This window comes from Patagioenas fasciata, chromosome 26 (genome assembly GCF_037038585.1).
Source record: "Patagioenas fasciata isolate bPatFas1 chromosome 26, bPatFas1.hap1, whole genome shotgun sequence".
Lineage (NCBI taxonomy): Eukaryota > Metazoa > Chordata > Aves > Columbiformes > Columbidae > Patagioenas > Patagioenas fasciata.
This window is the reverse complement of record NC_092545.1, coordinates 5,707,689-5,718,902: the sequence shown is the minus strand read 5'-3', so window position 1 is coordinate 5,718,902 and position 11,214 is coordinate 5,707,689. Positions and strand designations below refer to the sequence as shown.

At 48.2% G+C, this 11,214-nt stretch overlaps 1 protein-coding gene across 1 annotated transcript; it reads left to right on the top strand.

Annotated features, from left to right (window-relative positions):
- The first annotated feature begins 114 nt into the window (after positions 1–114).
- Positions 115–8,564, top strand: CHMP7 (charged multivesicular body protein 7). The gene is made up of 10 exons (XM_065856785.2): positions 115–477; positions 1,720–1,894; positions 2,798–2,983; positions 3,630–3,763; positions 4,170–4,218; positions 4,526–4,645; positions 4,875–4,973; positions 5,265–5,325; positions 5,936–6,097; positions 6,907–8,564. The coding sequence occupies exons 1-10, from the start codon at positions 188–190 to the stop codon at positions 6,969–6,971; spliced, it is 1,341 nt and encodes a 446-aa protein (XP_065712857.1). The 5' UTR covers positions 115–187; the 3' UTR covers positions 6,972–8,564.
- The last annotated feature ends 2,650 nt before the right edge of the window (positions 8,565–11,214 follow it).

Here is an 11,214-nt window from a genome sequence, read left to right as displayed (position 1 = left end):
GGAAGGCAGCGCGCAGTGCGCAGGCGCGGGACCGTACCACGGCGGGCGGGGGGGGAGGCGGCGCGGGGCAGCCCACACAGAGACAACCGAGGGGGGAGTTGATAGCGCGCTTGCGCAGTGCGTCTCCCCAGCAACCAGGCGGGTCCCGGCCGGGCGGAGGCCGCGGCGGAGCCGGGGGCTCGCGTAGATGTGCAGCCCGGGGCGGGCGCCGCCTGGGCCGGCCCCGCAGGGGGACCTGCCGCCCGAGTGGGAGACGGACGACGAGCGCATGGCTTTCCTCTTCTCGGCTTTTAAGCAGAGCCGCGAGGTGAACAGCACCGAGTGGGACAGCAAGATGGCCTTCTGGGTCGGGCTGGTGCTGGCCCGCGGCCGCCGCCGGGGCGTCGTACGGACCTGTCTGCGGGAGCTGCAGAACGGCTTCGAGCGGCGGGGCAGCGTCCCGCTGGGGCTCGGCACCGTCCTCCGGGAGCTGCTCAGGTAGCGGGGCCTGCGGCTGCGGGGGTGGAGCGCGGGGAGGCCGGGGAAGTGGCTGGAGAACGGGGGTGTGAATGAGCACAAGTGTGATGGGAGCGGCTGAGGGAGCTGGGGGGTTCAGCTGGAGAACAGGAGCTGAGGGGACACCTTCTGATCTCTGAACTGCCTGAAAGGAGCTTGGAGCCAGGGGGGGTCGGGCTCTGCTCCCCAGGAACAAGCGCCAGGAGCAGAGGAAACGGCCTCAAGTTGCGCCAGGGGAGGTTGAGGTTGGATCTGGGAACAATTTCTTCCCCAAAGGGCTGTGGGGCATTGGAACAGGCTGCCCAGGGCAGTGCTGGAGTCACCATCCCTGGAGGGTTGGACAGACACAGAGATGAGGTTCTCAGGACATGGGGCAGTGCTGGGGTGGGTTATGGGTCGACTCGTTCTTGGGCTTTTTTTCCAGCCAAAATGATTCTCTGCCCGCTCTGTGCATGGTGGGGAGAGCGCTGCAGGGTGCTGGATAAAAGGAGGGGTGCAGTGGGCATGAGGGAATGTTTGGTGCTGGTTTTGGATGGGTGGTTGCAGGAAAACATGAGGGGGTTTTGCTGCTGTGTTAGGGCTTGGAAAGGAGAGGAGAGCACAGAGGAACCCGAGGGAATATGGGGTTGTGTTGTGGGGGATCCCAAGGGAATGCTGTGCTGGGGGAGGCTGTAGGTGCAGGAGGAGCTTTGTGTCAAATTGGGTTACGTTTCCCTGAAACGGTTGTTGTGGCGACCCAGCTGTGAGTGGTGTGCGGTGCTGTGGTGCTGATATTGTGTGCTGGTATTCACAACTGGGTGCTTTGTGTTGTGTAACTAGAGCTTGGGGCTGATACCCCTGATTGAAGAACAGCAGGAGCTGCGGAGCTGCCTGAGTCTGCAACATACAAAATGCAGCTTCTCTCAGCTCTAGAGGTTTTATTTGCAATTTAAGGTGCGAATGAAGCACCCTGAAATGTACAACTTCCCCCTCTAAAAACTGACCCTACCCTGGTTGGATGCCTCGTCAGTTTTAAGTCAGAAAACTGGGAGAAATTTACTAAACTAGAAAAAATATTAAACAGAATACACTTGTATCTAGTGGAGCATCATAGTAACATGTCAGACGGGGGATGTACAAAGCGCAGAGCAATGTTTCACATAAAAATACCCCACGCTGGCACTCTTGCTCACTGGAAGGGTTTAACCCTGATTGTATTCAGTTGTGTATGTGTTTCTTCTCCAGACGTGGCAAACTGCAGAGGGAGTCGGACTTCATGGCCAGCGTGGACAGCAGCTGGATCTCCTGGGGAGTGGGGGTCTTCATTCTGAAGCCCCTGAAGTGGACTCTGTCCAGTGTGCTGGGTGACAGTAAAATCCCCGAGGAAGAGGAGGTCCTGATTTATGTGGAGCTGCTTCAGGTGGGTGGTGTTGAGAACTTTCTCAAGGTTACACATTTCCAGAAAGGTTATGAGTAGTTTTATGTGCTAGCGAGGAAAGATCAGCATTGAATAGACCTTCATTTATACTCCTTAGGTGTTTAAAAACCTGTAGAGAGATGGATGGAATAACTCAGGAATAAGAAATAATAAATGTTGTTCAGTCTAACCTGGTGCTGTGCTCACCGTTGAGACCTTGGGTCCCTCTCTGTACTCAGTGCCTGTTAAAATTAGCTGTTGCCTGCAAGTGGCATCTAAATGATGGGGATTAGCAGAAATGCGAGAGCTCTTTAGATGTTTTCGTTTATTTGTAGTTATTCTGATAGCAGACGGTATCTTCCCTCGGCAGCGGGAGAGTGTGTGCATGGGGGAGAAGAGAAACCTTTTAAAAAGATGGCTGGAAACCCACAAACCTTGATGTGGAATCTGGGGGTGGATGGAAGGAGTTGTTTCTGTAGTCTTATGTGGATTATAACGAGATAAACTTTTTCCTCTGACCAAATACAAATGATGCAAAATGACTCTTTGAGTACAAGTACAGTGCAAATTAAAGAAACAGTTTTATTTGGTTTAAACTTGGGAGGGGGGGACACGATTTGCAGAAGACACCAACTTGCTGCCTGTGTAGTTCTTGTGTTCCATAGCATTCACACAGGGAATGTGAGCAGTGTAGCTTTGGTTCTTGTGGAAAACCACCGTTTTTCATTCCATTAATGGTGATATCTTTCAAGCATTACTGTTGCTTTCTGAAAGTTTGGCCCAAAATACTATGCATACAACATTTCACCTTCGGTGTGTGGGGAGGAAGCAGGTGTGGGCTTGGCAGCTGTGCAAGAAGGAAAAGTGATGTGTAGGCTAACAAGCAGCTCTTTCGCTTCCTTTCAGGAGAAGGCAGAGGAAGTTTATCGCTTATATCAGAACTCTGCGCTCTCTTCTCACCCGGTTGTTGCCCTCTCAGAGCTGCGTTCCCTCTGCGCCAGCGTTTGTCCAGACGAAAGGACGTTCTACTTGTTGCTGCTCCAGCTGCAGAAGGAAAAGAGAGTCACGATCCTGGAACAGAATGGAGAGAAGGTACAGGGTAAAGGTGACTGCTTTTGGGTGGTATAATCCCCGTCCTGCATTTCATCAGACTGGAAAGAATGCTTTATTGGCTAAATATGGGTGTTTTTTGTGTGGAAAAGTAAATTGTATGTACTCCAACATTGTAACAAGGTTATAGGTGAGACTGAATCCTTGTTCTTGCACAGAAGGTTCTTGTTTTCCCACATCAAACATTTGTGATATTACCAATGTAGTTTAACAGCTGGAAAACTGGTGGACACTGTAGTTATCTACACTCTGTTCCCAGCTACCCAAATTAAAATCGTTCCACACCCCCGGAATCGCTGTTCCTGTCCATTAGTAACTACAGAGATGTCACTTTTACCTGTGCAGTTCAGTACTGAAGAACTTAGAAGTGCGACGTTGCCAGACGCTGTTCAGAGCACCAGGATAGCGTTAAATCTTCAGGGTGTTCCATTCGGGCTTTCTGTTTCCACATTGATGTCCCCCAATCCTGTCTAGTTTAATATTAGATTATATGGTGACCGGCATGTCCTATTGCAAGGCTTAAACTGAGGGTGTAAAGACACCTTTTCCTTCCATCAAAGTGAAAATATTTCTTATGTAGGCACAGGGTGTAGAGACAAGACTCGAGCATGTGCGTTTTTTGTTTTAGATAGTGAAGTTTGCCCGAGGTCTTCATGCCAAAGTCTCCCCGATGAATGATGTGGACATCGGAGTGTATCAGTTGATGCAAAGCGAACAGCTGCTGTCACAGAAGGTGGAGTCCCTTTCCCAGGAAGCAGAGAAGTAATTTGGGGAAGGGTGGTGGGCAGAACGTCCGTGTGCTGTAGAACTTTGTATTCCTGTCGCGGAGTTAGAATGAAGCCGCTTTCTGAAAGTGCAAGTCATCCTTTCCTGTTTGGTAAACACAGTAGCCACAGTCATGTAGTAAGGCAGGTTTTCCAGTCTTTGTTCCTTATCCCTGTAAAAACAACATGCAGTGAATGGCTGCCAAAAGTTCATGCGAGGATTTGGAATCCACTCAAGGACTATTTGTGAGAAGCAACAGCGGCTTGAGGGTGTTTGTATCCAAAATACTTTGTTACCCTGTCACCTCTGGATTAGAGCAAGGAAGTGAGAATGGCTGCTGATGTGTAAAACAACTACTGCTTGCAAAGCAATAAGCTGCTTTTTCCTTGTTGCGTCTGCACAGGTGTAAAGAGGATGCCCGGAGCGCTTGTAAGGCTGGGAAAAAGCAATTGGTAAGTCCTTTTCTTGAGAGGAACTACAAGTGTCTTGGAGCTGCTCCATAACTGCAGATAATGGCTGGGGTTGGGTGTTGTGTACTTGAACTTGATGTGTTGAAGTGGTGTTTCTGAGGCCAGACATCTCCTTCAGGTGGAGATAAGAACATATTTGTCCAAAGCAATGTGAAGAGGAATGGAAATAGCCAGCTCTTAAATCCAGCTGGTGTGTGCGTGCCTTGCTGCACTGGGACTGCTATTTTTTGACACTTTCTTTGGCTGCTGCCTGGTTTGTGATCCAAGCCCATGTATCTAATGTCTCCAGGCACTGAGATGTTTGAAATCCAAACGAAGGACAGAAAGGCGCATTGAAGAGCTCCATTCCAAGCTGGATGCCGTGCAGGGGATCTTGGATCGTATATACGCCTCGCAGACTGACCAGATGGTAACGTGTTAATTTTCTACTTCTCGCTTTAGCCCTGCTCTTCTCATTTTGCTGCTTTACCTGCTTGTCAGAGCTCCTGTCTGAGGGCTGTGAGGTGGCTGCTGAGACTGTATTTTCTGCTCTGATGGTGTGGCTTCATTTCCTAATGTTTTTCTGAGAGTCCCGCTTGGATAAGAGGTCTTGAGAGAAGCCTGTTCTTTGTTCTTAACCTTGTGTATTTTTCTTTAAGGTCTTTAGTGCCTATCAGGCTGGTGTGGGAGCTCTGAAGCTGTCCATGAAGGATGTTACTGTGGAGAAGGCGGAGAACCTGGTGGATCAGATACAAGAGGTACTGAAATAAGAGCACAGCTAAAGAAACAAGCAAGTGGTGCATGGATGTAGGCAGCGAGCTTGTCCAGCTATTACCGCTGAGGCTTCTGGCGCTTTTTGGTTTCTATTTCATATGCCACCGGAGAAAACTGATTTAATCCTGATCTTTTTAGATCAGCAAGCAGAGGTCTTCAAATAACTGGGTGTGTTTGGGTTTACGTATCGCTATTTCTACTTTTGACATAGGCGGCTACAGTAAGACCTAAGATCAGCTTATATTCTGTATCAAACACTGTGTGTTTTTTCTCAGCTCTGTGATACTCAAGATGAAGTAGCCCAGACTCTGGCTGGAGTGGGGATCAATGGTCTAGGTATGTTTTTTTGGGGGGGTTTTCATTCTTTTCTCATCTTCTCTTGTCCCTGCTGGCCCTTTGCACTGCTGACCCTTCCCCACTCCCTTCCCATGTACCTCCAGCCCTTCCTGGGAGGATAAACACAAAAATACTAATGATTTTGCTGCTGGTGCCTTGAGAGGGAGAGAGGACCAACAGAGTTCTCTTCTCTGACAGTGGGTTGCAGAGGAATCAACATGTGTGCATCTCCAAATCCTTGCAGTCTCTAAGAGCTGCTGGATCTCAGTTCAGACTTGTCATGTTGATTTAAATCTATTTTTAGAGTGGCTGCTGCTTTGTTATTGAAGTGATGATCTTTTTCCTCTGACCTGTGTGTTGCTGCAGCTTGTTTGTCTCTGCCGAAATGTTTTCTTGCCCTTAGAAGCCTTTGTGCTGAGGGATCTAAAGGAATAGCTTCTCCCTGAGATCAGGACTGAGTTTTCACCTTTAGAGCAGCACAGGGAGTTCCTTATTATTACAAGTAATGATGATGGGAGTAATAATACCCCTGCTAAACTTGGATTTCGGTCTGTGCTGCAACAATGCTACTTAATTCTGCTTGGAACTGAATGCTTTGTTTAATCAGCAGAGGTGGACACTGAGGAACTTGAGAAGGAGCTGGACAGTCTCCTGCAGGACTCGACTAAGGAGCCTGTAGATCTGCCTCCCGTTCCCCAGAAGGTGCTGAATCCACCCATTTCTGATGCTGAGCTGGAAGCAGAGTTGGAAAAGCTCTCTGTTGCTGATGGAGGTACGGATGGCAGCAAGTCGTGTGAGCCTTGCCAAGCGAAAGATGCCCAGCAGAACTTAAACCTGAGCCAGAATCTTGCCCACTTCCAGTTAGGCAGCTGAAATCAAGCTCTCCTGGTGTCCCTGCCAGGTGCTCAGTGGCTTGATCTTGCACTACCAGACTCAGTCGTGAGAGAACTACCCTTTTTTTGTTAGAAATTCTGCCTGGGCTTTTTGCCGTGGGGTGCAGGGAAAGCTGCAGGCCCTACGGGAGGGCTGGTGCTTGGATTAACCCTTTTTTGTTGTTTTTTAACAACCCCAGGCAGTGGTTTTTTTGTGTGCTCAGTTAACAGTGATGAAGCAGACCAGCATTTTCGTGCCTGTTGCTGCCAAACATGCAGCACTTTCTCTGTCCTGGAATGTTTACTATGTCTCATGTTATAGATATGATTTCTGCTTAAACTAGTACTAAACTAGTCTTGGTTTAGTAACAGTGAATGGCCAGAGCTTATGGGCTTGAGCTACATGCTGAGTTTTCCATAGACCTGTCTTGGACAGGGCTAAATAGACGTTAATTTTCCTTTCAGGAATCTCTTAAACAATGACACAGAACTGCCCATATAATTTTCTTCTGATTTGGGCAGCCGATACTCTCAGGTTTCAGAGCAGAACGCTCAGCAGCCCGTATCGAACATGAAGCATGTGTTTCCAAGAGAATGCAATTAAATATTGAAGCACCGAGGTGCTCTGCAATTGTATATGTTGATCTCGTTCCTCCAGTCCCTCTTACTGTTGAAAACTGATCTCCTTCTGTCTCAATTTTCTTTACAGATTTGGCACAAAAGACTCCCTCTGCTTCCTCTGAACCCCAAACAGCTCTGGGACTGAATCTCTAAAGACCCAACAGAATCCTGTTGTTGCAGTTTGAGAAGTTGTCTTAAAAGTTCCTTAACTAATGACTAGGACTTCTGGGGAGAGGAGCAACGCTCCCGTATTTCATGGGTATCACTTCGCTCAGCAACAGGATCTCTCGCCGTGACAATCCACTCTGGAACTGGCCCCAGCTGGTGTTTGTCATCTCTGTGCCAACATCTGTGCCAACATCTGCACCAGTCTCGGTGTGACTTGCGATCCCAAGTCACTCTGCGACATCCAGTCTTCCCTTCTGGGAACCCAATTCACTCTTCTGCCCAGTGAAGATAAACTCTATGTCCATAACAGTGCTTGGTTTGGGCTTTATTTTGATTTTCTTTTTCCTTTGCTGTGGCTGATGTTGAGAACCTGAGTTGCAGCGGTGTTGCAGTTGCTCAACATTTGGCTGTTTGTGTGGTTGTTTAAAACACTTGGCACATAACTCATGTCAAGGACGGTACTTATCTGCAACGAGCTTAAACATCTGTTAATAGTTCTCTCCCTCCCTGTCTGTATTTTGCACGGTCGTGGCCAACTAGACACTGTACCTGTTAAATTGTAGATTTTATTGCTGCTCTAGAGGGCAGCAATTGCAAGCACAAGACAAAAGTAGATCCTCTTTCTGTACCGACACTAAGGCCTTAAAAGGGAGACCTGCAAAAGATCTGAGGTGGAGTTCCTTACGCTGCCTGTTGTGCTGGAGGCTTGCAGTCACTGTAACACAATTTTCTGCTTGCTGTTACTTGAAATTGGAGCTGTTTGGTATTTTTCTATCTTCCCTCTTTGCAAAACCTGTTGGGAGCTGCAGGCTGATCTGCTTTGAGCTCTCATTGAGCGATTTGGGGTGGGAGGAGAAGGGATTTTGCCTCTTTGAGAGGATGGGTTTGTATAACAGCCTTGATTTGGCCTTTGGTCTTGATGCTGCAATTCCACAAGACTATGGGTTACCAGAAAGCCCCAAAACAAAACCCTGTTAATGTTTCTAATGCAAGAAAAAAGCACAGCAAGTGAAGATGGTTTTCAGAGTCTCTTTCCCTATCAGAAGCGAGATCGCCATCTTTTGCAGGTCCCTTTTTTATTCTGCGTATGCACGTGGAAGAACAGAAAGCCTGATAGCGAATGTGAATAAATGGATCATTTCGGAGGGGAATGTGCTGTTAACTGGGCTTTCTGCACACAGAGCCTGGCCAGGGAGCGAGGAGCAACATCTCCATGTAACAAATCCTCCTCCCCGACTCGGAATGTATTCCCATCACCATCCACCTCTGCCTCCATCGCTACAGCCTTGCGGACGCCAGCTTGGGTGAGCGGTATATTAGGGCTGGAGTTAATTATTGACGACCCAGCTTTAGCCCCAGAGGGCAGGGGAAGAAATGAGAGGTGTCACTAGGGTGCTGTCGGCTCTGGCTTCTTTGTCACTTTGGTCACGAGAAGGTGCGCGGTAGCCTGGTCGTTTCCCCAGGCTGTGCGCGGAATTAATGTGAAATGACTTGAAGCTCTGTATTCCCTTCCTTTGTAAGTAAACGGGAGAAAACCCACTGTTTTCTGCCTCCATGTAATAAAGGGGAGGAACCGGAGTCCCTTGTGGTGTCTCCTTTTCTCTGTGCTGTTCCAGCTGTGCTTCTGCAGCTGGAAAACTCGTCTGCTGGAAGCAAATGGGCAGATTCCTGGGCTGCTTGCTCAACAACTGAGCGGTCGTGGTAGCAGGCTTTGATTTCCCAGAGCTTTTCTTTGCGTTTATAAAGTTAAACATGGTCTGTTTTTACCACATGGCCTGTACTGGATTTTGGTTGTGGTGCCTTTGTTTTATGAGCATTGTTTTGGACAGCTTGCTGCTTTTTCTTTGCTCCAGCCTGTCTTACCTTTCCACTTCTTCTTCATCATTGCGCATCCCAAACTAGCGCAGCTCAGGGCTTGCACAGAACAGAATCCTTTGCCTAAACCACCTCGCTGAGACCACGAGGAAACCTACACCAGGGCGTCGCTTCTCATTCACCCCTTGGTTTTGTACTAAACAATACATAAACTTCATTGTGGCCCAATTTTTGGGCAGCTTCTTGTTCCGATTGTAGGAACAAACGCTCTCCTGGAACGCTGTAATGCATCTGATGGAGACAGCGCCCTGGAAGAGGCGTTTCAGAGTTAAACCCCAGCAGCTGCTGCTTTATTTGAAGTGGCTTGTAATTTTCTGCCTTTGATGCAAAGTGGGGAATGTAATCAACATGGCTGAATAGAGAATTTTGAGTATATTTTGGTGCGACAGCAGGGAAGGGAAATAGAGGGCAGCTTATAAAACAGCCTTAGAGCTGAATTGCCACCAAACTGGAATCTTATCATATTGGAGTGCTGTTTAAAATAGTACTTGACTTGATTCTCAGAAAAAATAGCAGCTCCTTATGTGAGGAAATGCAGCAAGTGTTTGGTAATACAACGCAGCAGAACAGTTCTCTGAGTAGAGATGATTGTATCTAGCGGGCAGGAGGAGTTAATCTGGGAACAGGAGTAACCGCGGAGGTTTTGTTTGAGTAGCTGGATTGTGTTTGTCCCTGACAGCAGAATTAACGCTCCTCTCTTCGTTAGGTGTGTCCCGAGATGCGTAGAAACCCGGTAACGTATTGGACCCTTTTTCCTCCTGTTGACCTGCCTTTGAATGGCTGGTTCCCTATAAGCAGCGTATAAGGGTGAGATCCTTTCCTAGATGGTTTTAAGCTCCTGAGGAGGATGAAGGTTTCCTTGTGTCTCGAGGAATAAGTCTGGCTTAGCTCTGTGGTCTGAGCCTCTGCTGTGATTTAACGCTGTGTGCCAGGTCACCTGCCATCGCAGCGGTGAAAACATCCCGTTTGCGTCTTGCATCTTAAATCTTTGAGCCCAGTAGAGGGAATACAAGAAAGAAAAGCCCTCTTGGGGCAGAAGGTTCATCTGCGTGGATCCTCGCAGGGTGACCAGTGTTCTCCTTGGATGAAACTTTGGGGAGGAGCTGGTGTGACAAAAAGGACCCAAGTGGAATTCTGGCCCGTGAGCTGCTGGTGCCATCTAGCAGCTCCTCTGGGTGCAGGCGCTTGGCAGGAGCAGACGCGGAACTTAGTTAAGGCTTAATTAAGCAAAGCCTGCTGAAGGAAATGCCGCGACAGGCTGGCAAGGACTTACTTTAACCTGCCACAAAGCAGCCCGCTGTTTGCTTTAGGGGCACGCTGCTCACTGCCGTATCTTCAAGGCTATAACTGCGCTCTTGTTCGACAGTTGTTCTTGGGCAGTTCCCGCTCCATCTGGGTTTATGCAAAGCCTGGGTCGCGGGGTTAGTTAAACCTGAGGCTGTGTAGGTTGGCTGTGCGTTCTTCAGAGGTGAGGGGCAGGTTGTGATACACTGCAGCAAACACCAACATAACGGGTGAGTTCATGCTGAACTGCCTGGTTGGTTTTGGGGGTTGATTGGGAAAGCTCTTGCTGCTCTTTCCCACCTTGGCCAGTTTGCCAGTTTCTCCAAAGCTGGTCCTGGTTTAAGCTGCAGTTGCAGAGCTGGCTCTCGAGGAATCTTCCCTCCAAAAGGATTTTTCTGACGTTTTTTGATCAAACGAGCCCTTTTGCTTAGAGTGGCTTTAGTTACAAAGCGATGGATGGGATTGTCTTGCTTCCAAGGCTAAACTGTGCCTTACTAGGTCAGACCTAGTTCCTAGTACCACAGAACAGGGGAGAGTCCTGCAGAGCAGTTTGCTTGTCAGTCTGAGCCTTTCATGGGGTAAGAAGGGGAGTAAAGAAAAGAAACAATGAGCAACTTGAAAGAGAATCAGTTTATTGACAATACCCGTGATTATTCACGACAAAAACATTATCCAAGTGATGTTCAGCGTCCTCTTTGGTTCTACATATAAACTCCCCTGGAATGAACACTGGAAACTCTGATATTTTGAGAATGAAAAGCTTTGATTTGTACAAGGTGTTTGTTTTTTGGTCTGCATTTGCTGGTTGGCTGGGTGGGTTTCTTTGTGGTGTTGTTTGTTTGGGGTTTTTTGTGTGTTGTTTTTATTTTTCCTGCAGACTTGAAGGAATTTTTTAATGGAAAGTAAGCGCTGGTTTTGCAGCACTTGCAGCTGGGTAGCTTGGGATGGAGGAGCTGGCTTAGGGTCACGTATCTGAGCCGCGACTCAGCGCCTGTGCAGTGAATTCAAATGTCTCTTATTCAGAGACCAAGCACATTACATTTCCACCCTGATTCGCACTGGAGACCCT

What these genes read in the sequence shown, in the direction of transcription:
- CHMP7 (XM_065856785.2), top strand. Translation starts at nt 188, where the DNA reads ATGTGCAGCCCGGGGCGGGCGCCGCCTGGGCCGGCCCCGCAGGGGGAC. An exon ending in GTCCTCCGGGAGCTGCTCAG is followed by an intron (nt 478 to 1,719) that starts GTAGCGGGGCCT and finishes TTTCTTCTCCAG; the next exon opens with ACGTGGCAAACTGCAGAGGG. An exon ending in TTTATGTGGAGCTGCTTCAG is followed by an intron (nt 1,895 to 2,797) that starts GTGGGTGGTGTT and finishes GCTTCCTTTCAG; the next exon opens with GAGAAGGCAGAGGAAGTTTA.